Below are 27,973 nucleotides of genomic sequence, written 5' to 3'. Positions count from 1 at the left end.
ACCCGATGTATTTTCTTCTTGGAGACCTCATTCCAAAAGGCTGGGGAAGCAGTAGGAATTCTGCTAAGGGAACTGAGATTTTCTACCTCCTGAATTGCAACAAATTGCAATTTCTTTTTTTTTTCTTTTTTTGCAATTTGCAGGATTTCCAAATTTGCAGAATATGCCAAGTGAAACAGCCGGCTTCTTTCATTAAAACCCGAGCCCAATTCGAGGCAGAATGCAGTTCTCCTTATTTCTTGCCAAATCTTCACATCCTTGGCACACAATTGTGATACCGAAAGCCGGCCAGTCCGGCACACAACCTCCGGAGGGAGAAAGTGGGATGAAATAAGAAGAAGCAGAGACCAGATAGAGGTCGTCCTCAACTTACGACCATACCAGACTGCCAGAAATTACAATAGCACTGAAAAAAAAGGGACTGAGAGCCCAGTCCTCGCCCTTACGACCACTGCAGAATTCTCCGTAGTCAGGGCGGTTGAAAACCGGAGTGTATTTTCGACAGTTGCAACTGTCTCAGGGAGTGTCACGAGATTGCCAGCTGAGAACTTGCCAGTTGACTTCTGGACAAGTCAATGGGGGTGGGGTGGGGAAATGGATTCATTTAATGACCATCCGATTTGCTTAACGACTGCAATGATTCGCTTTGCTAAAAAAGTTCGTAAAATCGGGCCTCGCTTGCTTTACGACCCCCAGCGATGGAAACTAGGGTCCAAATGGGAGTCGTAAGTTGAGGATGATCTGTACTGTCGAAATATGCACAGGGTTTTTTTTTGGGGTGGGGGTGGCGGGACGGCAGAAATTGGCAAGAGGCTCCTTCTCCCTTCAATACTGCCCATATTTAAAAAGACGCAGAGTTTGGCACAAGAATCTGTTCCGTATCGCCCTTTTCCCTCGGCCCACCCCCCACCCCCACCCCCCCAAGCCCACCCCAAGGAAAGCATGATATGCGATGCACCTGCAGAACTGCAAGAGTATTTTTTTGTTCATTGTAAAAAAGAAGAAGAAGAATCTCAGCCAGTGGAAAGGCAGGGGCTTTCCCCCCCCCCACCCCCCACAGCCTGCGAAAAACCTCCCTAGCTGCAAACCTCGGTCAATAAAATGCTTTTTGCAGTCATTCTTACTCCATAAAATCAGTGCAAGATGCTAAATAGATATTGCTTCCTTTAAAAAAAAAACCAACACATGAATAGTATATAAGTTTCACATTTTTCGTTTTTTGTTTGTTCTCTAGTGGTTTTCAGAGTCTTTAAGACCCTCCCTTCAGCCTAAGAAGGTAAACAGACACATGCTACTACCTAAGAGATTAAACCCACCCACCCACCAACCCACCCACCCGTTATATGTCCCAACCTCTACTGCCCCAAAACCAGAGCCATTGGCCGAAGACAGCCGGTCAGTTGACCAAACTCTTCGTTTTAAGAGCGTCAAGGAAAGATGGGCCGTGTGCTAAGTTCTTTCCTGGCAGAGCTGAATCTCCCCCCTCGCTGATGGTTGGAGACCCTCTGAAAAGAACCGTGGTTTCCCCCTCCCTTTTGAGAGTCACTGAAATATTGCAGAAGTCCATAACTCAGTGCTGAAGAGTCAAGGGAGAGGGGAGGGGGGGAGTTTTAATGCAGCATAGGAAAATCTGTGCCAGAGGGACAGACAAGGACCTGGCCAACGCCCCCCAAGAGAAAAGACTTCTCTCCTTAGTTACTTTTCTCTCCTTAGTTACTTTTCCCAGCTTCTTGGAGCCTTGAGAAGGACACCAAATGCAACTTCTCTCCTAGAGGACATTGGGGCTCCCTAGGGCTCACGTGGGACGTCTCCCCCAAACTTCAAGAAACGTTAGGTCGCCAACCCCATTTCATTTCCAACAAGCCTAGCTCAACCAACGCAACGCCCAGGTAGACGCCCACCAGCGACACCCATCATCCTAGCTTCTACGCCTCGGTGGGACTTTCCGTGAAGAGGTCAGCTTCGAACTGTCCCAAGCCATCAGGCAAGCCCACCACAGGGCGAGGCCCTCACTCAAGCTAACTTTCCCAGCCCTGTTTGGATATAAACGCCACCGTCGTTAGGAGAAGCACACCAAGAGCAAGCTGCCACAAACGCTGCAATGACTTGGGGTTGATTTGTTCAGCCTCGCCGGCCGACTCTGGACTCCAATCATCCTCGGGGGGGAACCCAGATCAAGAAACTCTTGGTTAAAATGCTGGCAACCTTCAAAAGCCGACAAGCTGGCAAGCACCCTACGGACGGAGGGAACATCGCGAGCCTGATATGTAAACATTGCAGGGAGAAATACCCTGTGTATTTTTTAAAACGTTTATTCATTCATTCCTTCGTCCCTCCATTGCACCCTTTTGAGGGTGAGAGGGTGAGAGGGGGAGTCATCCCCTTTAGTAACTAATCAAAGTAGGACAGTCACCCCTTGAGTGGTGGGACCTGTTCTTGACGTGGCCTTCGCCACGTCGAAGTTTATACTGAGGGCAGGAAGCCCTGATCAAACTATGATCTTAAAAACAAACCAACTACACGAAGACCAGAACAAACACAGCCACTGGGAAGATTCATGAAGGAAGGGAGCAGAGTCCCATGGTGGGTTAGTAATACTGCTGGTTTCTACCAAGAGCAACTTCTCAACCTTGGCAGCTCAAAATTGGTGTGGACTTCAACTCCCAAAATCCTGATGCGAGATTGAAACCTTCTGAGATACAACAGATTTGCTGGCTGAGGAATTCTGGAAGTCCACACCTCTTCAGGTTGAGGAACATCGTAGCAGAGGGTGAATCAACAGAGAGAGAGAAAAAAAGAAAATGCCATTGTCTGGGCTGGAGGAGAAGCTCCACAGCCCATAATACTGACAACTTCTGTTTCTTCACCGGGCTGCACCTGACTGGTCCCCCCAGGAGAAACAGAAGCTTTCGTGGCCACATTGTTCCTTCCAAATTCCCCACCACTGTTGCTAAGAGTTGTAGCTAAAAGCTGGGCCTGTCCAGGTTCAGGTGGCACCTTCCTGTATGAAGATCTTCCTGTGGCCCAAATACAACTGGATGGGAGAGTAGAGGGGACGCAGCACCTCGTCTGGGTAAGGAAGACACCAAAAATTGTAGGTGGACCACAGGAAGGAGAAGGTCTCCACACCCTGACTCCACAAGGACCTTCTGCACCCAGGACTCCAGGTTGTATCTCAGGAGGTTCAGCCTTCTTTGCAATGGGGCAGACGCTCATCCCAAGAACCTAGGAAGAGTCACCACAGGAACTCTGGGCCACATCCCCAGCAAGACAAGAAGACACCTATCGTCATACGCTCCCCACTGCGTCAGTACCTGGATCCAGTCCTCTACCCCGGGTTCAAGCTCCTCCTCCTTCCGTAGAGGACAGACAACAGACCTTCTCTGCCAAACGTCCATCGCCAGGGGTTGGGGAAATGGAGAGAAAGGACACCGCTTTTCCCTTTGAAAAAATAAGAATTCAGGTAGTCTTCGAATTACAACCATACGCTTAGTGACTGCTCAAAGTTACGACGGCACTGAGCAAAGGGATCTTTTACCAACAGTTCTCACAATTATGGCTGTTGCAGTGTCCCCCACGCCCCCCCCCCCGATCTGACTTTGGGAGCCTGGCAACTGGCGTGCACTTATGACGGTTGCAGCGTCGTTCCCTTTTGCGACCTTCCCAGCCGGTTTCCGGCAAGCGAAGTCAAGGGAGGGGAGGGGGAGGGCAGGAAGCCACGATTCACTGAACAACGGGAGAGATTCGCTTAACGGCTGTGGTGAAAAGGTCGTAAAAGGGGGCGGAACTCACTGAGCCACTGTCTCACTTAGCAAAGGAAGTGTTGGGATCAGTTCATTCATTCATTCATTGTGGTCGTAAGTCGAGGACTACCTGTAAAAATGTGCTTTGAATAAATGTCGCTGTTTGTTTCAAAGCCCACGGAACAAGGTTGTTACTCCCCAGCCTCCCCTTCCTCCAGCTCAGCTTCCTCCAGGGCGAACAACGCGACTCAGAAGCGCAAACCCGTTTCGCTCCGCGAGAGAAGCGGAATACATCACGGCAGGAATCACGTCGCGCATCCGGTCCGGCCCTAACTCCTTCCCCGTTTCCTTCCCAAGACCCCACCTGGTCATCTACCTGGGATCAAAGCTTCAGGTGGGCATGGAGAAGGGCACGGAGAGCCCCCTCCCCCCCCCGGGAGATCCTGAAGCTGCTCTACCCTCTCCTGGAGAGAGAGGGGTGGGGGAAAGAAAGCCAGAGAGGTTGGTCCTTGCTCCATCGGAATTGTTCGGAGACCCAGAAACCGAGAGGGAAAGAAAGAGGACGGTTTTCTTTTTTAAAAAATCTTTTTTTTTTTCTATTCAAATCCATCAACTGAAAAAAAAGAAAAGAAAACGTCGCCAAGTATATATATATATAGATAGGTAGAGAGACCGAGAGAGAGAGAGAAATATATACACATTCAGGCCACACCGTTGGTGAAATAAACGTCCGGCAGAATATGATGGGCTGAATCCCAAACGGAGGGGGCTCTGTGTATCTGTGTGTCTGTGTGTCTGTATGTGTGTTTGTGTATGGCAGAGAGGATGGGCACTGGGCAGGGGCCGGGGTCATGGCGGTTACCACTTTTCACGATTAAAGGGCTGATTGAACCGATTCCTCCCCTCCCCAAGCCTTCTCTTTGGCCTCCTCCTATCCCACTTTCTGTGGGTTGGTGGCCCGGACTCCTTGCTCGTACGTTACTCGCTGGCTGATGAGATATTGCGCGGCTTGGGTGGCGGCTGGCGTGCCGGTGATGGTGACTTTACGGTTCCTGGTACCTGGAATAAATTCCCCCTTTTTGGAAATCTGGATGCGGGCCCCCGTCAGCTCCTGATACTCGACCAACGTCTTCCCGCCTTTGCCCAAAATGGCACCGACTAGGTTTTCCGGCACCGCGATCTCCACCATATCTTTTGCGCTTTCCACTAGCTTCTCAGTGGCTAGGAAGGAGCTGGCCACCAATGGGGAGGCGGTCCCTAAGTAGCCGTTGGCCGCCCCGGTGGCTGCTGCTAAAGAGCCCAAGGTGAAGGCGCCAACTGCACCGGCTGGGGCCGTGGTACTCGTAGAAGCTTCGTTGGCGTACGAAGCTAAGAGGTTAGCAGCGGCCGCGGCTGCTGGGTTGGCTCCGGCGGCCACCGCGGCCAGGACCCCGGAAGCGGCGGCTGAATTGAGGCCGAGCCCCAAAGAATTGGTGTTGTATCCGTAACTCGCTAAGGTGTTGAGCGCTGTGCTGATAGCCAAGAGGTCGCTGCCGGAAAAACCTGGCAGGGCAGCCGGGAAAGCGCCAACCCCGGCCAGGCTGGTGTGGCCCAACAAGCCTGAAGCGGTGGCAGCCGCAGCAGCCGCTGGTAGAACGTCTGTAGAGTTGGCGTAGGGCGATCCGGTTGGGTTTGAGTTGGCCACCGGGCCAGTAATGTTGGCGTAGCTGATGTTGAGGCAGCTGCTGCTCTGCGGATCCTCCTGGATCTTCTGGACGATGATGTCGACGGCCTTGTGGATCTGTTCGGGTTCACCGCTGATGGTCACCACGCGTTCCTGGAGGTTGATGCCTTCGGGTTTCTGGCTCAGCTGCACCCAAGCTCCGGACTGCTCCATGATGGCTTTGACAGTGGCGCCACCTTTGCCGATGATCAGCCCAGCCGTGCTGTTTGGGACAATCACCTTAGCCTGAATTTGGGGGGGGAAAGGAAAGGGAGAGCATTGATTTCGGATTGTAGCTTCTTCTAGCCCACTTCTACATCCCACATGATGGCGTATCGTGCTAAACTCAGCTAAACTGGGATGATGTCACTTTTTTAAAAAAATGTTATTAATTTTCTATTAATTACCATATTTTTCAGACTATAAGAAACACCGGTGTATAAGACGCACCAAGATTTCAAAGAAGTAAGTAAGAAAAAAAGGTTTTTCTCCTCCTCGGCCTCCAGGAACACTCTGCAGGCTTTAGCAGGGCTGGGGGAAGGGAAAAATGCCCCAGTGCTTCTGGAGGGTTGGGGAAGGCCAAAACACCCCAATTTTTGCAAAAAATGGCCAATTTTTCAACCATTTTTTACAAAAATGGGATGCGGGGGGTGGGGGGGGGCTTTGGGAGGCCAAAAATGGATGTATTCAGTGTACAAGACGCACCAACACTTCCACGCTCTTTTAGGGGGGAAAAAGCTGCGCCTTATACTCCGAAAAATAAGATACATTTCGTAGTGTTTAATGAACATTGTGTTGTCTGGGTATTTAATTTGCTTTAGCAATACAGGGTCCATTCTTACTCCCCTCCCCTCCCCTTTTTTTCCAAACACTGGTAAAATAATTTCCAGATTTGATGATATTCTATATCTTCTTTCTGTTTAATTTTCAATGTCAGCCTATCCATTTCTGCACAATCTAATACCTTCCTAATTATCTCTCCATCTTGCAGTGTTTCTTCGTTTTTCCAATATTGCACGAAGGTAATCCTCGCTGCTATTAAGACATGTGATATTAAACACATACTTTTCTTATCACATTTTTCTGATATCATCCCTAATAAAAACAATGGGATTATGTTGTTTCTGACCTAGTTACTCATCAGGACAATTTCATGCCAACCCCCCCCCCCCTGCATAGCAATTATGTTTAATTGACACAGATTTAGGGTTCTACAGGTAATCCTCGACTTACGACCACAGTTGAGCCCAAAATTTATATCGCTAAGTGAGACATTAAGTGAGATTTGCCCCGTTTTACAACCTTGCTTGCCACTGCTGTTAAGTGAATCACTGCAGTAGTATGGCTGTTAAATGAATCTGGCTTCCCGCTGACTTTGCTTGTCAGGAGGTTGCAAAAGGGGATCATATCAAGCCCTCCTGGGACGCTGCAACCGTTCATAACTAGGAGTCTCTCGCCAAGAATCCAAATTTTGATCACGTGACCTCATGGACGCAGCAACGGTCATAAGTGTGAAAATGGTCATAAGTCCCTTTTTCAGTTGCCATTGTGACATTGAACAATTACCTGTACTGCTTCTAAACTCCTCTGCAATCCAATTCAACCAGGTTTTTTTTTAAAGATATTAACCAGAGTTTGGTTGTTCCCAGTTCAGCCGAACCGGTAGCGGGCCTGGGGTGCAGACCGGCAGCGACCCAGGCCTGCCATGCCCCTGAACCGGTTCCCTCGCTGCTGCCGGGCTGCTGCCATTTTGGATTATAGTGACTGCGTGTGCACAGTTCACTGCAAATTGTTCTGTGCATGCACGAAGAACAATTTACACTGAACAGCGCACAGGTTGCAGACCAGTAGTGAAACCAGCAGCAACCCACCCCTGATATTAACAGAGTTGGAAGGGACCTTGTAGGTCATCTAGTCCTACCCCCTGGCCAAAGAAGAGACCCTACACCATTTCTAACAGATGGCGTCCAGTCTCTTCTTGAAAGCTTCCAGGGATGAAGCTCCCACAACTTCCGGAAGCAACTTCTCTTCCATGGGTTGATTGTTCTCACCGTCAGGAAATTCCTCCTCCTTTCTAGGTCGAATCTCTCCTTGGCCAGTTTCCATCCATTATTCCTTGTCTGGCCTTACAGGGGCTTTGGAAAACAGCTTGACCCCCTTCCTCTCTGGGGCAGCCCCTCAAATATTGGAAGGCTGCTATCCTGCCTCCCTTGGTTCTTCTCTTCACTAAACCAGCCATGCCCAATTCCTGCAACCGTTTGTCGTATGTTTTAGCCTCCGGTCCCCTCGTCATCCTGGTTGCTCTTCTCTGCACTCTTTCTACAGCAGTGTTTCTCAACCGTGGCAACTTGAAGATGTCTGGACTTCAACTCCCAGCATTCGCTGGCTGGGGAATTCTGGGAGTTGACGTCCAGACATCTTCAAGTTGCCAAGGTTGAGAAACACTGTTCTAGAGTCTCCGCATCTTTTTTTTATAGTGAGGTGAACCAAAACTGGACACAGTATTCCAAGTGTGGCCTTACTAAGGCTTTGACTTGTCTTGTCAGGGGCAAGTTAAAAAGTCATATAAAATAAACCACAGACAATGGAGACCCATTAATTTTCTTCCTCCCCGTTCCCCTTTTTTTAAATTTAAAAAAAAAAAATCATCCTATATTCTTCTCTAATTGCCAAACAGCCCTAATAGCAAAGCTGCCTTCAGCACCACGGACAGCATCATTCTCCTTCCATTGAAACCATCAAGATTTAGGACAATTCTGGGTTGGGCCGCCTTGTGAACCTTTCAACGGAGGGACAAGGGGAGTTTTGACATGTTTAGGCTCCAGGCGTTCCATCTTAGATGTGATAGAAAGTGAAATCTCTGTCTGAGCGTACACACACACACACACACACACGCCCAAATGCACACATGAGAGGAAAGCAAAACTTGTTCTACTTATAGCCGGAACCTCATGTGCCCTTTCCCGACAAGGAGGGGGGAAATGTGAATTATGCATGAGGACTAGAAGCTCGCCTTGGCTGTTTGGTTGTTGCCCGGGATGGTGAATTTGGAAGACAAGCAGGCACGCGAGGAGTTTGGGCGGTTCCTCTGCCTGAACAGCTGAACGTACACGGGTTTACATCGGAAGGCCCTCGACGTATATTGGGAGTAAGTTAGGCTGCTAGGGTTCAGATATAATGAAATGGGGCCTTGAACAAGATTGTGTGTTTGTGGGTGCTTATGTGTGTTTCTTTGATAATGCTGTTGGCTCTGGAGATTGGAGTGCATACAAGTAGGCCTTGACTCATGGCCACAATTGAATCCCAAATTTATCTTGCTAAGTGAAAAATCCATTAAGTGAGTTTTGCTCCATTTTATGATTTTGCTTGCCACAGTGTGTTAAGGGAATCACGGCAGCTGTTAAGTAACATGGTTGTTAAGTGAATCTGACTTCCCCGTTGACTTGAAAGCCAGCTGGATAACTTTGGGTCAATCCCAATGGGGTTCTCAGCCCAGGCCACCTCACAAGGCTGTTGTTGTTGTTGTTGTTGTGAGAAAAACATGATAATGAAGGAGTATTTCATTACATTTGTAGCCTTGAGTTATTTCCAAAAATAATAAAGGCAGGATTTAAAAATATGTTTTAAAAGGGCATTTTCATAAGAATGTGGGGAGAAGGTTGCAAAGCCTGAGAAAGGAAGGGTATTTTTAGGAGTCAAGGATGCCTTTAAGAAACACTTTCTCTCTTCCCACATCTATCCAGACGGGCAGATAAAGTGACTTCTGTACCACATTCCTGCCTCCTGTATAAATGTGGCATCATCTTTGTGCCTGGCGTGTCGCCACAACCCACAACTGGCTGTCATGGCAACGGCACAATCCAGGGACAATGCAGACCTGTGATCCAATCCCTTCTGTGTACATGAAGATTGAATGGCGAGAGAGAGAGAAAGAAAGAAAGAGAGAAAAAGAAAGTGAAAAAGAGAAAGAGAGAAAGCAAAAGGAAGAGAGACAGAGAGAAAGAGAGAAAGAGAAAGAGAGAAAGAAAAAGGAAATGAGACAGAGAGAAAGAAAAAGAGAGAAAGGAAAAGGAAGGGACAGAAAGAGAGAAAGAGAAAGACAGAGAGAAAGAGAGAGAGAGAGAAAGAAAAGAGACAAAGAGGCCACCTCATACTTTTTCAAAACATTTTCTTCTGGTAATAAAAAAAATGCAGATCTTTCTCTAAGCAGCTCCTTTTCTATAAAAGCATGAATTGGTTTGGGGCTGTTTATTTGTTTAATCAGAAGGCAAGCTGTGTTTTTGCCTTTTTTGTTGATTTATTTTATTTTTATTTGTTTATCAAACATATTGGCCACCCATGTGGCAGTTGAGGCAACTTTTTAAGGTTTTATTTTGAGAGAGGAGATATTCTGATGTGTTTTTATTCTTTTCCTCTCTTGATTTCCTGTAATTTTAAGTGTTTCTACACTGATAAATGCGTTTTTATATTCTTATTTTATTGCACTGTAACTTGCTCAGAATCACTCTCAGATAGCGAGGTGGGTGGCTTATAAATTTAATCAATAAAATCAAAATATGCATTGCTGAAATGTAACAGGCCCAGGTTTTCCATGCAGGAGAAATGGAGAACTGTTTTAAATATCTTTCAGAAAGAATCCATTGGAATTGGTATTTGAAAAGAGCCTGACTGTCAGTCCATGTGCTGGGCCTGAATTTAGATCCCCTTTCAAACGTAGCAAATAATAGAAGTCTAGTTTGACAGCCCTCTGCAATGTTTAATCATCAATTAAAGACCAAAATAAGCACTACGTCTCCCAGGTGACTCTCGGCTGTACCAGCAAAATGGTAAAAAATAGCACACAGTCTGAATGTTCGGCGCTCGGGAAAAACTGAATGAAAATGAGAGGTGATGAAAAGCCTTCGTAACGTTTCGGGTGGAGATTTTCAGAAGCATCTGCTTAACTTTTAGACTTCCAATATTTTGCAACCAATGGATTGGTAAGGTAACAGGAGCCTATATATATATATAAAATCTTTCTCAAATAATAATGCTGTGGCAGAATCTAATAGCATCTAAATGCATTGGATTACACTCCTTGAATTTTGCTGCTCTGGGGATGATGGGAATTGTGGGCTCATCCGGGGTTTTTAAAATTTGGCAACTTTAAGATGGGTGGACTTCAACTCCCAGAATTCCCCAGCCAGGATGCTAATGAACTGTAAGATGGGTGGACTTCAACTCCCAGAATCCCCCAGCCAGCCAGCCAGAATTCTGGGAGTTGAAGTCCACTCATCTTAAAGTCGCCAAATTTTTAAAAAAAAACCTCTGGTCTTAATCTATTTGAAGAGCCTCAGATTTGGGACAAATTAAGCGAAATGCCCTTCGCTCTAATCTCTTTTTTCTTTCCCAAAACTATACATTTTCCCACCAGTAAATGAAAAAACCCCACCAGTACGAAATACTCACCTGCTTGGCTCGATCGGGATTCATGGTGGTCTGTGGCTGCAGGATATTGACGGACTCGGGTTTCACCACCGACTGGGGGATTTCTCGGACTTTCTCGGCAATGAAGTTGTGGACGGCATTGAGGGCTTCGGCTGTGCCTTGCACCAGGCATACCCGCTCGGTCGTCCCTGCGTGGAGGGGGGGGGGGAATCACATTTTAAATTGGGACTCGGCTTGGAGTGACAAGCGACCACAAATTCCTATGGGCAGCATAGAAATGTAATACAGGCCGTCCTTGATTTACAACGGTTCATTGAGTAACCGTTGGAAGGAACGGCGGTGCTGAAAAAAAGTGATTTGTGGCCATCTCTCGCACTTACGACTGTTGCGGCATCCCCCTGGTCATGTAGTTAGAACTCAGCCTCTCGGCAAGTGACTCGTATTTATGACGGTGGCAGTGTCCCGGGGTTATGTGATCCGCTTCTGACAAGCAAAAACCAGATTGAAACGGTGTGACTAACTTTACGACCACAGAGATTCACATAACAACCGTGACGAGAAAGGTGGTGAAATGGGGCAAAGCTCATGGCAGCTGTCTTGCTTACCAATGGAAATGGTGGGGGGGATTAGAGTCGTAAGTCGAGGATTAGCTGTGAATAAAATTTGGAGCAAAGAATGGAAGGCATTCCGGAAGAGGAGCTGCTCGCTGGATCCGTCCCGCAGGATTCTGGATTCAGGGATCTTGCAACAAGAAAGAGTTTTCCCCGATCCCACTTCTTGCAAATAAGGAGTCCGAGGTTTCTGGACCCCCATCCTGTTTTTAGGGACACCCCCCCCCCTCCAAATTTGATGGTCCAGCTTGTCTGCCTTCCATTTTGTGTAGGAAAGACAAAATAGCCTAACATTTATTTTTATCGGGATTCCCTTTTCTTTGACTGTGTTGACACCCGAGTTCAAAACGCCAAGCCAAACACTCCCGGGGTCCTTCCGTCCAAAGTCTTTGCCCTTGGAATGACATGGCCCTGCCCAGTTGGCACCGTGGCCCTGCCCACTGCCGTTCTGGTTCCCCCCGTGTGGCCCGGTTGTTATTTAGAGGCGATGATGCCAACCTTGCCAGGACTTTGGGCATGCAAAGCAGGGGCTTTGAGAGTCAGCTTCGGGGAAGGGAAACAGGGAAGGAGCAGAGAGAAGGGAAGGACGGCTCTGAAGGGGAAATGCGGCTTTGGGGGGGGCAACAGAAAGAGGTTGCAGCACGGAAGGATTGCAGTTTGCTTGGGGGAAGGAGGGGGGAGAAGGAGGGAAGGAGAAGGTGAAGGAGGGAGGGAACAGAGAAAGGAAGAGAGGGAAGAAGGAAGGAGAAGGAAGGAAGGTGGGAGAAGGAGAAGGTAGGAGAAAGAGAAGGAAGGAGAAAGAAGGAAGGAAGGAAGGAAGAAAGGAAGGAAAAAAGGAAAAGGAGGAGGGAGGGAGGAAGAAAAGGAAAGACAAAAGGAGAAAAAGAAAAGCAGGAGGAGGAGAGAAAGGAAGGAAAGGAAAGAAGGCAGAAGAGGAGGAGGAGATAAGGATGTCTAGAAGACTGAACCCTCCAACAAATTGCTTGCCCCCACTCAACCTCCCCCAACCCCAAGATGGGTCCCGCATCCTCAGCTTCTCTTCCCCGGCTTGCGATTGCCATGGCAACCCACGGCGGCTCTCCCCGCCCTCCGCCACCTCCCAATCCATGGCGGCTGGCCTCCAGGGCCCATTGCCACGGCAACCGGCACCCCCTCATTGTCAAAAAGGAGGCAGCTTGGTGGGGGAGGGGAGGAGGCTATCGCCAAGGCAACCAGAGGATGATGAAAAGAGGGGACCACTTTGCCCACGTGGCCTTGGAGGGGAGGGGGGGTCTCATCCAAAGCCGGCTTTGGGGGAGGTGTGAAAAAGAGGCATTTGGGGAGGAGACAAAGCCCCCCACCCCATATTGGAATCCATCCACAGCATCTTCTGTTGGAAGGGGGGAGGCCCTCTTGGTTGATGAGAAGCTGCCCTGGTGGGTGTGTCCCTGAGCATGTGCAGAATGTGCTTCTTGGCACCTCTGGAATTAAGGCAGAGACCCCTCCCACCCTTGAGACGGGGTCCCACCGTTCATTGTCCTCCCTCCCTGGTAGAATTAAGTTCCTCCTTCATTCAAGGCTGCTTCTCTCCTTAGACTGGACTGGACTAGAGAATAGAATTAGAATAGAAGATAATGGAAAATAATAGAAAATGATAGAAAATGATAGAAAGTAGAAAGTAGAAAATAGAATAGCAAAGAGAATAGAATAGAAATAGAATATAATAGAAATATAATATAATATAATATAATATAATATAATATAATATAATATAATAGAAATATAATAAAATAGAAATAGAATAGAAATAGAAATAGAATAGAAAATAATGGAAAATAATAGAAAATGATAGAAAATAATAGAAAGGATAAAGTAGAAAATAGAATAGCATAAAGAATAGAATAGAAATAGAATAGAATAGAAATATAATATAATATAATATAAATAGAATAAAATAGAAATAGAATAGAAATAAAATAGAAATAGAATAGAAATAGAATAGAAAATAATGGAAAATAATAGAAAATGATAGAAAATAGAAAGTAGAAAATAGCTAAGCATAGAGAATAGAATAAAATAGAATAGAAATAGAACAGAATAAAATAGAATAGAAATAGAAATAGAATAGAATAGAAATAGAAATAGAAATAATAGAAATAGAAATAGAAATAGAAATAGAAATAGAAATAGAAATAGAAATAGAAATAGAAATAATAGAAATAGAAATAGAAATAGAAATAGAAATAATAGAAATAGAATAGAATCTAGAAGAGACCTTGGAGGTTTTCTAGTCCAGCCCCCTCTCAAGCAGGAGACCCTCTCCCATTTCAGACAAGGGGCTGTCCAGTCTCTTCTTTAAACCCTCCAGTGTTGGAACACCTACAACTTCTAGTGGCAAGCTGTTCCACTGGTTCATTGTCCTTAATGTCAGGACGTTTCTTCTTAATTCAAGGTTGCTTCTCTCCTTGGTTAAGTTTCCATCCATTGTTTCTAGTCCTGCTTTCTGGTGCTTTGGAAAACACATTGACCCCCCTCTTCTTTGGGGCAGCCCCTCAAATACTGGAAGGCTGCTGTCCTGTCCTCCCCCAGCCGTTCTTTTCTCTAGACTGGCTGTACCCAATCCCCGCAACCGTCCTTCATCGGCTTCAAATCATTCCCAATCGGCTCCAGGCCTCCCCATCCCTTAAGTGCAGCCTCCCAGCCCGTGTCCTGCCCGTCACCTTATCATCAGGCCCGTTTCCTGCCATTCAATCCGTTTCGCCCCCCCCCACGCCGGCCAGTCCTGCCCCGCCCAACCAGCCCTTCCTGTTTCCTTTCCGCTACCCCAAAAACTCTGTTGCTTCAAAACATTCCACGCAAACTTCTGCAGAGGTTTTTTTTGCCCAAGCAAAGAATACTTCCAAGGGGGGCAAATCGGGGAGCGCAGGATGATTGTAGCACCCCTGGTTGGGATGGAGAGGAGACCCCTCCCCATTTGTTTTTGCAGGCTGCCACGCCCAGATTTTAAAAACGCGGAGGCCATTCTCCGTCTTCGGCAACGGAAACTGGAAATCTGGACTCTTGCTTGCAAAAGTGAGATTCCTTTTTCCGATGCCAGCGATTCTGCACGGGAAGTCCTCGGGTTATGGCCACAACGGAGCCCAAAATTTACGTTGCGAAGTGAAAACTTTGTTAAGCGGGTTTTGACCCATTGTACGCATTTTCTTCTCACGGTTGTTAAGCGAATCACTGCGTTTGTCGACGGCTGTTAAGGGAATCCGCCTTCCCCGTTGACTCTGCTGGTCAGAAAGTTGCAGAAGTGGACCACGTGATCCCGGAACGCAGCGACCGTCATAAATATGAGTCGGTTCCCAAGTGCCTGAATTCAGATCAAGTGACCTTGGGTTTGCCACAACAGTCGTAAGTGTGAAAAATGGCCCTAAGTCATTTTTTTCGGTGCCGTGGTAACTTTGAACTGACACTAAAGAAAGTCAAGGGCTGCCTGAATGTCTGCTTGAGCTGTGCTGAGGCTGGGAAGCCTCCTCTTGCAGGGGGATGATGGGAATTGTAGTCCCAAAGCCCCCCCCGAGAGGTTTCTGAGGCGGGAAAAACCAGCCTAGCGCTCTCCCTCCCCGTCCTCCTGAACTTGGATCTCTTCCTTTGCATCTAGCTTTCTGCCATTCCCCTGCCCAGGCCTGCCACCCTCGCCAACCCTCCGGCTGGCACCAGAAGCTGCCCTTCCGTCTTCAGAGAAGGCCCAGCCGGCAGAAGGAGCTGCTGCAAACCGCTGGATTGGTCAGCCGGATTGCCCGGGGCGCAGGACAGGAGCAGCCCCCCCCTGGATTAATTCCCCCCACCCGCACAACGCCAGGCCGAGATTTTAGCAAAGGCGGGGAGCTTTTTTTTTTTTTTTTCAAATGCCCCCCGAAGCACCAGGCGCCCTCAAGGGCACCTGGCTCTGCCTCTTCTTCCCGCTCCGTTTCCACAGCTGCCAAATCCTGTCGAATAGAGACGGGTTCCCTTCCCCTTAGGAGGAAAAGGGGAGGGGAGGGAAGGGAGGGGGGGGCTCCCTCCCGGAAGCTGCCGGCCAAATAGGGCACCTGCTCCCCATCGCCATGGCAACACCATCCAGGCCGATTTCTCTCTCTCCTCTCTCTCTCTCTCTCGTCCGCCCAAGCATCCTTTTTTAAATTTTTTATTTAATTTTATTTTTTGCATCAGGAGGATTTCCCAGCCTCTCTAAACCAGCCATCAGGGGTTGAGAAGGCAAAGCGGCTTAGCGGAGCTGCCCCGGCTGAAGGTTGTGTGTCCTTCAATCCCAGCTGGGATTAAAGGGACCCAAAAAGAGAGGGCAGGGGAAGGGACGGGCATGTTCCGCCGGGCCTCCCTGCAGCCTGGCCTTGCTCTTCCATGCCCCCCGCCCCTTCTTTTCTGACCCCAAACACTATTCTCCTCTCCTCTCTGCCTTCTGTCAGGCACTGGGCCCAGCTCTTCCTCCTCTTCCTCATCAGACACCTCCAGACCTGGGGGCTGAGTCTTGATGGATGACCCAGGTGCGCTCTCTCTCTCTCTCTCTCCCCACCCAGGTCATGAGTGGGGGGAGTAGAGAGACCCTGACTTTCTTTTCCCTGTTGAGAAACCTCTGGGGGATTTGGAACTACAACTCCCATCGTGCCTCTGCAAGATGAGGCGTCACAGCCTCAAGCGGAAATACAGCACCTAGTCCAGTGTTTCTCAACCTTGGCGACTTTAAGTCCTATGGACTTCAATTCCCAGAATTCCCCAGCCAGCTGTGCTGGCTGGGGGATTCTGGGAATTGAAGTCCACAGGACTTAAAATCGCCAAGGTGAGAATATAGCACCTAGTCAGTGTTTCTCACCCTTTAAGACCCGGGGACTTCAACTCCCAGAATTCCCCAGCCAACTAAGACAATTAGCAGTTGGAAGTCCATGCGCCTTAAAGTTTACCAACATGCTGGCTGGGGAATTCTGGGATTTGAAGTCCTCTGGGGGGGCTTTGGGACCAACTCCCATCAGGCCTCTGCAAGATGAGGCTTCACAGCCCATGCAGGGCTCAAGCAGCAATGCAGCAAGTCTTGCAGTCAGTTGTTCCTCAACTTTGGCCACTTTAAGATAAGTGGACTTCAATTCCCACAATTCCCTAGCCAGCTGGGGAATTCTGGGAGTTGAAGTCCACACATTTTCAAGTTTGCTAGCGTGCTGGCTGGGGGAATTGCTCAATTGTGGTCGTAAGCCGAGGACTAGCTTGTACTCCATTGTGGAGTCAATATTCAATCCAGAAACGTACCAAGCGCCCCACAATATTCAGGAAAAAAATTAAAGCGTATCCTGGGAGCAAAATAATACCTATTTTTACGCCTCTCCTCTGTGCATGGCTAGAGAAAGGCGGACCGGTCCACTCACCTGGATAGAAATCCTTGGATTTGGAGAGCTTAATGGTGGCTCCGGTTTCCTTCTGCAACTGGACGATGGTTTGGCCCCCTTTGCCGATGATGGATCCGGCGGCATAGCTGGGAATCAAGACCTTCAGGAAGTACTCGCCGTCTTCTGCGGGAAAGGAAAGAGAAACAAAACTTGGTGAGGCATCGCAAGAATCCCCGATCGAAAAACATAGTTAAAATAGATTAGCGAAGGTAAGGGAGTAAGAAATGATACCAAATTATATCTGGGTTTGCGGAAATACCATCCCAAGGAAACATAAACTGAAAGAGACACCTACAACAATAGAAAAAGAAAGGGAGAAAGGAGGAGAGAAGGACAGGAAGATGGGGGAAAGAAGAAAGAAGTAAGGAGAGGAGGAGGGAAGGGAGAGGAAGAGAAGGAGAGAGGTTAGGAAGGGGAAGAGTAAGAGTAGGAGTAGGTGAAAGGTAAGGGAAGAAGGAAGGGAAAGGAGAGGAGGGAGGAAGAGGAAAAAAAGGGGAAAATAAGGTGGTGTTACAACAGGCAGAAGGGATGATAAATAAAGCAACCCAAACTGTATATTACAACCTATTAAATGAAATAACAAATGTACAAGAATGATAAATGTAAAGAAGAAGAAGAAGAATTATGTGAATGTATACTTAAAATGGTATGTAAGAAAACAAAAAATTTCTGGAGAGAAAAAAAGAATTCCCGATCGAGTGAAAGCCATCACTTTCTCCGGCTACGATGAACCTGCGAAACAATGACAGCTAATCCTCGACTTATGACAGTTCACTTAGTGACCAACGTTACAAGGGCACTGAAAAAAGTGACTTATGACCTCTTTTCGTACATGCCATCCTTGTAACGTTCCCATGATTCCCAAATTTGGATGCTTGGCAACTGGTTCATACAGGTAATCCTCGACTTATGACCACAATCCAGCCCCAAATGTCTTTCATTAAGGGAGACATTTTTTTGTTAAGTGAGTCTTGCCCCATTTTACGAAGTTTCTTGGCACAGTCGCTAAGTGAATCACTGCAGTTATTAAATTAGTAATCCGTTTGTTAAGGGAACCTGGCTTCCCAGATTCTTTGCCTGTCCAAAGGTCGCCAAAGTAGATCTCGTGACCCCAGGGACACTGCAACGGTCATAAATGCGAGTCAGTTGCCAGGTGTGTGAATTTGGACCATGTGACTGTAGGTCGTAATTGTGACCAATGGCCCTACGTCGCTTTTTTCAGTGCCGTTGAAACTTTGGTCACTAAATGAACTGTTGTAAATCGAGGACTGCCTGCATTTGCGATGGTTGCCATGTCCCAGGATGACATGCAGAGTCAACGGGGAAGCCAGATTCACTTAACAACCAGGTTCCTAACTTAGCAACTGCAGTGATCCACTGTGGCAAGCGAGGTTGTAAAATGGAGCAAAACTCCCCTCACCACCCTCTTGGATAGCAAGGGATATTTCAAGCTCAAATGGTGGTCGTAACTCGAGGACTCCCTGCATTGTGGTGTTTAGCCTTGAGGCCCGTCAAGGAATTGTGTCATTTTGTGTAACTTTCAGAGGAGAAGGGCAAAGGGTGATAAGAGGGCCGGAAGCTGCAGCTGGGATCTAGTCTTTTTGTTCCTTTCTAAGCATTTATTAGACTAGAGGCGATTCTGGGCTGCTTGGAAACACTCAAAGCCAGAAAACATGAAAAGAATAAATAGCAACAACAACAACAATATTTTTTACAATTAAAAGACGGGGGAGAAGAAGGGATCGAGATACACACAAGGAGAGGTGAGGTCTTCTCTTAATCCAATATCTTTCCTCCATAACCGTAACCCCAGCATCAAACTACAAATAAATTATTCTGCAGAAAAGCTAAATCACATTCTCCGGGGACGAGCCCATTCCACAACTACCTTAATTCTCCAACTCAGCCCTGAAGCTACAACAACAATCAACAACTTAATAGCCATCAACACCCTAATTAACAACTAAAAGCTACACACAATCCAGCACCATATAAATACAATGGGTACAACAGTCAGAATCATAGGATAACTGAGTTGGAAGGGGTCCTGGAGGTCTTCTAGTCCAACCCCCTGCTCAAGCAGGAGACCCTATGCTGTTTTCAGGCAAATGGTAGTCCATTTGCCTGAAAACCTCCAATGTTGGAGCAGCCTCCAATGTTGGAGCAGCCACAACTTCTGGAGGCAAGTAGTTCCACTGATTAATTGTTCTCACTGTTGGAACATTTCTCCTCAGTTCTAGGTTGCTTCTCTCCTCAATTAATTTCCATCCATTGCTTCTTCTTTGCAGAATAGGAATAGGAATAGGAATAGGAATAGGAATAGGAATGGGAATGGGAATGGGAATGGGAATGGGAATAGGAATAGGAATAGAATAGAATCTGTTGCTTCAAAACATCCCACCCAAAACTTCTGCAGACGTTTTTTGCCCAAGCAAAGAATACTTCCAAGGGGGCAAATCGGGGAGCGCAGGATGATTGTAGCACCCCTGGTTGGGATGGAGAGGAGACCCTTCCCCATTTTTTTTTGCAGGCTGCCATGCCCAAATTTTAAAAACGCGGAGGCCATTCTCCGTCTTCGGCAACAGAAACTGGAAACCTGGACTCTGCTTGCAAAAGTGAGATTCCTTTTTCCGATGCCAGCGATTCTGCACGGGAAGTCCTCGGGTTACGGCCACAACGGAGCCCCAAATTTCTGCGGCTTGTGTGAATGGGGCTGTTTCATTCATCCTAGCCTTGCAATCCAGAAGGTCTGCAGCTATTTCCAGCACCAGAGGGGGAAAAAAACCAAAACCCAACAATCCTGAAATGGCAGGTTTGAAGCAAAGTGGCCTTGCTGTAATTTAATAATCAGGGGCATAATCGAATTGGCTCTGTCTGCTCAAAATGAGAGTTTAAGGAGAGAGAAAAAGAGGAGGAGGAGAAGGAAGAGGAGGAGGAGGAGAAGGAAGAGGAGGAGGAGAAGGAAGAGAGGAGGAGGAGGAGAAGGAAGAGGAGGAGGAGGAGGAGGAAGAGGAGGAGGAGGAGGAGAAGAAGAAGAAGGAAGAGGAGGAGGAGGAGGAGGAGAAGGAAGAGGAGGAGGAGGAGGAGAATGAAGAGGAGGAGGAGGAGGAGGAGGAGGAGGAGGAGGAGAAGGAAGAGGAGGAGGAGGAGGAGGAAGAGGAGGAGGAGGAGGAGAAGAAGAAGGAAGAGGAGGAGGAGGAGGAGGAGGAGAAGGAAGAGGAGGAGGAGGAGAAGGAAGAGGAGGAGGAGAAGGAAGAGAGGAGGAGGAGGAGAAGGAAGAGGAGGAGGAGGAGAAGAAGAAGAAGGAAAAGGAGGAGAAGAAGGAGGAGGAGGCCGCCGTTAGGATTTCGTCGAGCGACTCAAGCCACCTGAGCTAGGACGAGCATGCTAAGCCACCAGTCTCCAGGGCTGTGCTTAAAATATTCCTTTGACACTGAGCTTTGCGCTGACTCCTTAGCTCAAGCCTTTCCAGATATTTGGATATAGTTGGTGGAGAAAATTGCTTCCACTTTATCTATTCTTTTGATTGCCTAAATCAGGGCTCTGTGACCTTGCCAACTTTAAGCCTGGCGGACCAGGCTTAAAGCTGCCAAGGTCGCAGACGCCTGGCCTAAATGGACGTGACTCAGATTAGAGAAGGAAGAATGCAGCTCACGGGATCCCGAAACTGTCGAGTGGCATTCTTGAACACAGGCGAGTCCTTGACTTACGACCATTTGCCAAGGAACCGTTCGACGTTGCAACGGCATTAAAAAAAAGGGACTTACAACCGTTTTTTTTCACACAGCATCCCTGTGGTCGCGTGATCAACCTCCGATCGAAATTCACATGCTTGGCAATCGACTCGTGTTTATGACGGTCGCAGTATCCCGGGGGTGGTCAGGTGATCTCCTTTGGCGACCTTCAGCCGAGCCAAGTCCATGGGGGAGCCCGATATCTCCAAACAACCGTGTTGCTAACTTAACGCCTGCGGCGATTCACTTAACGACCGGAAAGGTCACCAAAACTCCCTCGGCCACCAAAATGTGGGGGTGAATTGTGGTCGTAAGCCAAGGACCTCTATTTCTCTGGATTTGATTCTCTTTCAGAGACTCTGGAAAGCGTGCAGAGAAGAGCAACAAAGATGATTAGGGGGCTGGAGACTAAAACATATGGAGAATGGTTGCAGGAACTGGGTAGGTCTACTTTAATGGAAAGAAGGAGTAAGGGAGACATGATAGCAGTCTTCCAATATCTCAGGGGCTGCAACAAAGAAGAGGGAGTCAAGCTATTCTCCAGAGCACCTGAGGGCAGAACAAGAAGCAATGGGGGGAAACTAATCAAGGAGAGAAGCAACTTAGAACTAAGGAGAAATTTCCTGATAGTTAGAACAATTAATCAGTGGAACAGAAGTTGCCTCCAGAAGTTGTGAAGGCCCCAACACTGGAAGTCTTTCAGAAGATGTTGGATAGCCATTTGTCTGAAACGGTATAGGGTTTCCTGCCTAGGCAGGGGGTTGGACTAGAAGACCTCCAAGGTCCCTTCCAACTCTGCTATTGTATTGTATTGTATTTCTGAGGATCATCAAATGCTTTGGCGCCCACCTCGCAGTTCAAGGCACCTGTGGAGTCTATAAGCAGATGACTTCTCTCCATCCCTCCGGCTTACAATCCCCTCTCAACACACACACACACATCACAACGACAACAGAAAATTAAATCAGCTTTGGCGCTTGTCCGGGGAAGCATATGGCGAGCGGCGCAACGGGCGCGCGGGGGAGAAAGTCTGCTCTCTTATCCGGCACTCCAAATCCGTCCCTTCACTTTCGCTCAGGAGTTATCTATTTTTACCTGACCCGAACGGAGGGGTGGCTCTTGCACGGAGCTTACTCCAGGAGGGGGAGGATGACCTACTTCTTCCCCTGCCTCTCTCTCACCTATGCTGGGGGAAGAGGCGATGGCAGAGCTGGTGAGAAGGACATGGGACCTGCTCCCACCACTCCCCCGGGTGCAATCCTCCGTTGCTAAACGAAAGCCTTTCATTGAGAGAGAGGGAGAGAGCAGATCCCTCGTTCGCACATGCACACAAACACACCTTCTCTATCCTCCCCCACCCCACTTTTAAAAAACAAAAACCCCACAGCACAACCGAGCCCCTTGCCCTGCTTTCCTTGGTGACCACAGAGGACAAGGTGAGGTTCCCCATGGATCTCTTCAGGGATTGTTCAGGATAGAAGAAAAACAGCGACAGATGGGATCCTTTGATGGAAAACCCTTTAAAGCAGTGGCCTCCAACCTTGGCAAGGTGAAGACTTGTGAACTTCAATTCCCAGAATTCCCCAGTCAGGATGACTGGGAATTGAAGGCCATCCACCTTAATGTTGCCAGGGTGGACACTCTGGAGTCAGGAACTAAAAGTTGGGCGATTTAGTTTCCTCTAAATCCGGGGATTCCTACCTTGGCAAGATTAAGACTTGTGGACTTCAACTCCCAGAATTCCCCAGCCAGCCCCAGCTGGGGCTGGCTGGGGAATTCTGGGAGTTGAAGTCCACAAGTCTTAACGTTGCTAGGCTTAAACACTCCTAATTTGGAGTCAGAAACTAAACACGAGCTGATTTAATTCCCTCTAACTCAGGGGCGTCCAATCTGGGCAACTTTAAGACTAGTGGACTTCAACTCCCAGAATTCCCCCTGCCAACTATATAGCCGGCTGGGGAATTCTGGGAGTTGAAGGCCGCCAAGGCTTAAAATTGCCAAGGTTGGAGACTCCTGCTCAAAGCACCTCTAGGAAGTGGGAACTTTTAAACTCCACAAGACTAAATTGCAAATTCCGAACTGAGCCGGAAGGGACCTTGTGGGGTCTTCTAGACCAACCTCCTCCTGCTCAAGCAGGAGAATTGATACAATTTTAGACAGGTGGCTGTCTTTCTTGAAAACCTCCAGTGATGGAACACCCACAACTTCTGGTGGCGAGCTGTTCCACTGGATGATTGTTCTCACTGTCAGGAAGTTTTCTCCTTAATTCCAAGTTGCTCCTCTCCTTGGTGAGTTTCCATCCATTGTTTCTCGTCAGGCCTTCTGGGGCTTTGGAGAATAAGTTGACCCCCCCCCCCTCTTCTTGGTATTGGACTATTGAGATCATGCCACCTTCTCTTCTCTAGACTGCCCAGTTCTTGCAACCATTCTCTATGTTTTTGTCTCCAGGCCTTTAATCATCTTAGTAGCTCTTCTCTGCACTTTTTCCAAATTTTCAACATCTTTCTTTTGCAATGGGATGACCAAAACTGGATGTAGGATTCCGGGTGTGGCCTCCCTTAACTAAGGCTTTATCAAGCGGTCCTAATTCTTGATAAAAAAATAAACTTAACCTAATCCAAGTCTTTGCAGAACTGGATCGTAAACTGGATCCCCGGAATATAGTGAAACGGAAGTACAAGCCCAGCTACTACAGAGACACACCCAAGATTAAAATTATCCAGACTTCCCAACAGTGCAAGGGTACGGCCGGGAGGCCTTTAACCGATGGAGTTAAACGATTTGCACAAACGGAGCTTAGAGATTGGGTGCACCCTAGAGAACCGGCTGACAAGAGATGGTTTGCAGGCAAAGCAAAGCAAATTTGTCCTTTGCCGCAATCCAGAATTTATTGGAATGCTTGCAGCACGGGGCTCCTGCCTGAAATAACTTTGCGTAAAAGGAAGTGCGCTTGCCGACAACGAAACGGATCCATCAAGTCCGCTGCTTGCAGGGTCAGCCAACCTGAATTCTTGCTATGCTCCAAAACTTCAGGGCAGAAAAAATTCTCAAAATCCAGAGTGAATGGAGAGGATCTAGCGCAGGGCTGTCCAACCTTGGCAACTTTTAAGACTTGTAGACTTCAACTCCCAGCATTCCCCAGCCTGCTCTAGATACTCCCCTTTCACTCTGGATTTTGAGAACATTGGCCTAAAAATACCCCTCTTTTTTCAGAAGACTTTCGAATCTTATTCCCACAATCTTATGAAAATGCCTTTTATTTTTTTTAAAAAATCTACCTTTATTGTTTTGGCAAATAACTTAAGGTGACAAACATAACTAATATGCCTTTGTTCTCATGTTTTGCACACAACAACAGCCCTGTGAGGTGGGTTGGGCTGAGTGGGTGGGATTGGCCCAAAGTTAACCCAGCTAGCTTTCATACCTAAAACAAGACCAGAACTCACCACCTTCTGGTGATTGGTCCAAAGTCACCCAGCTGGGCTTCCATGCCTAAAACAGGACTCGAACTCTCACCTCTTGGGAGTTCTAGTCCTATTACCATGCTTAAGGTGGGACTAGAACTTATTGTCTCCTGGTGGATGGCCCAGAGTTGTTCAACTAGCTATCATTGGGACTAGAATTCCCCATCTCCTGGTGATTGACCCAGAGTCACTCAACCAGCTATTATTGGGACTAGAATTCCCCATCTCCTGGTGGTTGACCCAGAGTTACCCAACTGGCTTTGATGCTTAAGGCAGCATGGCTGGCTGGGGAATTTTGGGAGTTGAAGTCCACAAGACCCCTTGATCTAGGCATAACTCAGTAATACGGAAAAGTCACCAGTGTCTAACCGGACTTTTTTTTCTCTCTTTTGGAGCCTGGGAGTTGAAAATAACAGATGTTCTGTTTACTTCCTGGAAAATAACTGGGTTTCTTTAAAAGATGCTTTTGGTTGCCCTTGGTTACCTTAAGAAGCTGGTCCTTTCTCTTTCAGATGTTTGTTTTTGAAGCTGGGCCCAGGAATTGTGGCCACACACATGGCTCCCCCTACAAAAGGAGAAGGGTTGGTGGGGTTTGCAAAGCAAACACCGTCGGAAAGGACAATCCTGAACCCTAAATGTGAATATTGGATTTCAGCTGACGACGCTTCTAGAGACAGACAAAGGGCGGTGGGTCCCGATCCACAGATGTTAAAAGGGGGTCGGTTCAGTTAAGCAGGTTTAGTGTATGTAAGACTAGTATTCAATCAGAAAGCAGTACTTCAAATCCCAGAATCCCCCAGCCAGCACGCACGGATGTCAGTCCTAGAATTCCTCAGTAAGCATGCACAGACTTTAATTCCCAGAATTCTCCAGTTAGCCTGTATAGACTGCTAGTCTCAGAATGCCCCAGTCAGCATGTACAGATTTCAATTCCCACAATTGCCCAGGAAGCACGCACGGATTTCAACTCCCAGAATTCCCCAGCCAGCATGTGTGAATTCCAACTCCCAGAATTCCCCAGCCAGCTTTCTTAATAATGTCTGTATTAGTTCTGGTGTTCCTCGTTTTCTCTCCTCCCACTCCATCGCATCAATCCTTACTAAGGATTGTTGCCAACAAATGCCCCCATCGCAGCTTCTCTCCTGCTTGACCGTAGCCTTCAAAGGGGTCACTCCCCTGGGGCGTCCCTCCCTCCGGATGACGTCGTTTAAACCGTTTGCAGAAACTTGGGTTAACTACCATGTGGCCCAATTTAAAAGCAAGCAATCTTTAAATCCGCTTCCTGGATTGCTTTGAGCAAATGCAAACTGTAGGTTTTAGAGCTGTGTCGCGATTATTAAGCAATTAAGGTACAAATATTGTGGAAAATATAGTATTTCCTATACTGCACCACAAACAAACAAACAAACACACACACACACACAAACACACACACAAATACACACACACACAGAGGTATGCAAGAGATTCAGAGTCCCAAAGCTGCTTTTTTTTTTTCAAGAGGCAACTGCACTTTCTGTTTTTCTTTGAAGAGGTTTCGCTTCTCATCCAAGAAGCTTCTTCAGATTCTGGAGATTTAGAGAGACACTCACGTTGACAGGTACAGATGGTCCTTGACTTACAACAGTTCATTTAGTGACTGTTCAAAGTTACAATGGCCCTGGGGACAAAAGGACATGACTATTTTTCACACTTGTGACCGTCGCATCCCCATGGTCACGGGATTTATTTTATTTATTTATTTAATTTGCACTCTCAAAGAGACTCAAGGCGGCTTACAAGTAAAAAAGGGGGAAGGGAAGGATATACAAAAACAAGACAACATTAAAAGATCACAACATTCACAACTTAGGATGGATACTTATTTACATATTTACATTTGGATACTTGGCAACTGCTTCATATTAATGACGGTTGCAGTGATGCCCCTTTGCAACCTTCTGGCAAGTGAGGTCAGTGGGGGAAGCCAGGTTCACGGAACAACCGGGCGACTCATTTAAACTTGGCAGAGGTTCGCTTAACAAACGTGGCAAGAAAAGTCGTAAAACGGAGCAAAACTCACTTCATACATTTCTCACTTTGCAAACATACATTTTGGGCTCCCTTGAGGTCGTAAGTCGAGGATTCCCTGTATCTTAAAGTCGCCGAGGCTGAGAAACCTTTGGCTTTGAGGAATATTTCGAGAGACTCTGCTGCATAGTTACAATCTGTTTTTATTCATATTATTATTTGGTGAATGGGCCACTTGGCAAGGAAAGCGGCTTCTCGTGAAGGAGATCGGGGGAAACGTAACCAGAGGTGGAATTCAGCCGGTTCGGACTGATTCAACCAAACTGGTAGGGGAAATTGCCCATCCGCCCCAGCTCTATTTAGGCACATTTTGGAGGGCGGGTGTATGTGCTGAAGGCGCGCGCGCGATCAAAGCACATGCAGTAAGGCTGGGTGCATGCGCGGAAGGGGCATGTGTGAAACAGGCGGGCGCAACAAACCGGTGGTAACAAAATGTGGAACCCATGGCTGAACGTAACCACATCTATTCTTGGACCTCTTGGCCTCCCTCCTGTCTTGACACCCCCAGGAGGTTCCCGTGAGGATTTCTCTAAGCGGAGGGATCTTCCGTCCAAATCCACTTAAAAGGATTCCCTCCCTCAGGTGGATTAAAGCAGCTAAGTCATTAGATCCGTCTTGGAGCCCAAGCTGATCAGCCAAGAGAAATTTCTTCTCTCTCCGCCCCAGCCCCCCCCCCCCCCCCGCTCCTTTGTAACTTTTCAGGCCTCCCAAAACATTGGACTAGGTGTGGTTAAGACACCATGCTAGAAAGCAAGGGACCATGAGTTCAAATCCAGGAAAACCAATGGACCAATCACCAGGAGACAGGCATGGAAATCAACAGAGTGACTTTGGGCCAAACACTAGGGGACTGTGAGTTCTAGTCCTGCATTAGGCATGGAAATTAACCGAGTGACTTTGGGCCAATCACTAGGAGAGTGTGAGTTCTAGTCCTGCCTGACTCATGGAAATGGGAAGGATTGTCGTCGTGGGAAAAATAGGGGGAAGCTGTGTCGGTTATATTCACTGCCTTGAGTTTTTTGCAAAAATAATAAAAGACGGGATATAAATAAATAATAAAAAATAAAGACACCCCCCCCTCCACCCTTCACACCCTGCCAGGTGTCACCCCGGGTGAATCAGAAAACCGTCCTCTTGAAATGGAAGTAATTCCATTTCAAGGCTTCTCCTTAATATTAGGAGTGTCTGCCAAATGGCCCTCTCCATTTAATTATAACTGGGGAGAAAGTCTTGACCTCCCCCCCTCCCAACTCAATGTGGCTGGGTGACCTTGAGCTCTAAAAATAATTCTTCTCCCTCTTCATCATCCAGCTTTTAGTTCTGCCTTCTGGCTTCCAATTGCTTTCTCTTGTAGTTTTTAGCTTCTCTTTCATTCTGTCTGTTGATCACCCAGCTTTTAATGTCTGGCTTCCCCACTTTGGCAAGGTTAACTTAAAGCTTGTGGACTTCAACTCCCAGAATTCCCCAGCCAGGATGACTGGGAACTGAAGTCCATCCATCTTAATGTTTCCAGGGCTGGACACTCTGGATTTGGAGCCAGGAACTAAAATCTGGGTGATTTCTCTAAATCCGAGGATTCCCACCTTGGCAAGATTAAGACTTGTGGACTTCAACTCCCAGAATTCCCCAGCCAGCTACAGCTGGCTGGGGAATTCTGGGAATTGAAGTCCATCCACTTTTAATTTTGCCAAGGTTGAAAAACGCTGCTTGAGGAGATGAGCGAGCTAAACTGCAGCTTCAAACAATCCTGTGTGTCCCGTTTCCCGCATTGCCCGACAAATCGGCTTAAGGGGCCTTATTAATTTCACGGCCACCATCTC

At 47.5% G+C, this 27,973-nt stretch overlaps 1 protein-coding gene across 1 annotated transcript in view; it reads right to left on the bottom strand.

The window, feature by feature from the left end:
* Positions 1–4,382: 4,382 nt before the first annotated feature.
* Positions 4,383–27,973, bottom strand: part of NOVA2 (NOVA alternative splicing regulator 2) — a 33,901-nt gene continuing 10,310 nt past the window's right edge. Inside the window, exons 2-4 of the mRNA XM_032227341.1 lie at positions 16,865–17,008; positions 10,894–11,060; positions 4,383–5,691 (exon numbers count right to left, since the gene is read on the bottom strand). Of these exons, the coding sequence (XP_032083232.1) occupies positions 4,675–5,691; positions 10,894–11,060; positions 16,865–17,008 (1,328 nt within the window). The 3' untranslated portion in view covers positions 4,383–4,674. The remainder of the gene's footprint in view (positions 5,692–10,893; positions 11,061–16,864; positions 17,009–27,973) is intronic.

Source organism: Thamnophis elegans, chromosome 12 (assembly GCF_009769535.1).
Source record: "Thamnophis elegans isolate rThaEle1 chromosome 12, rThaEle1.pri, whole genome shotgun sequence".
Lineage (NCBI taxonomy): Eukaryota > Metazoa > Chordata > Lepidosauria > Squamata > Colubridae > Thamnophis > Thamnophis elegans.
This window is presented reverse-complemented; position numbering and strand designations above follow the sequence as displayed.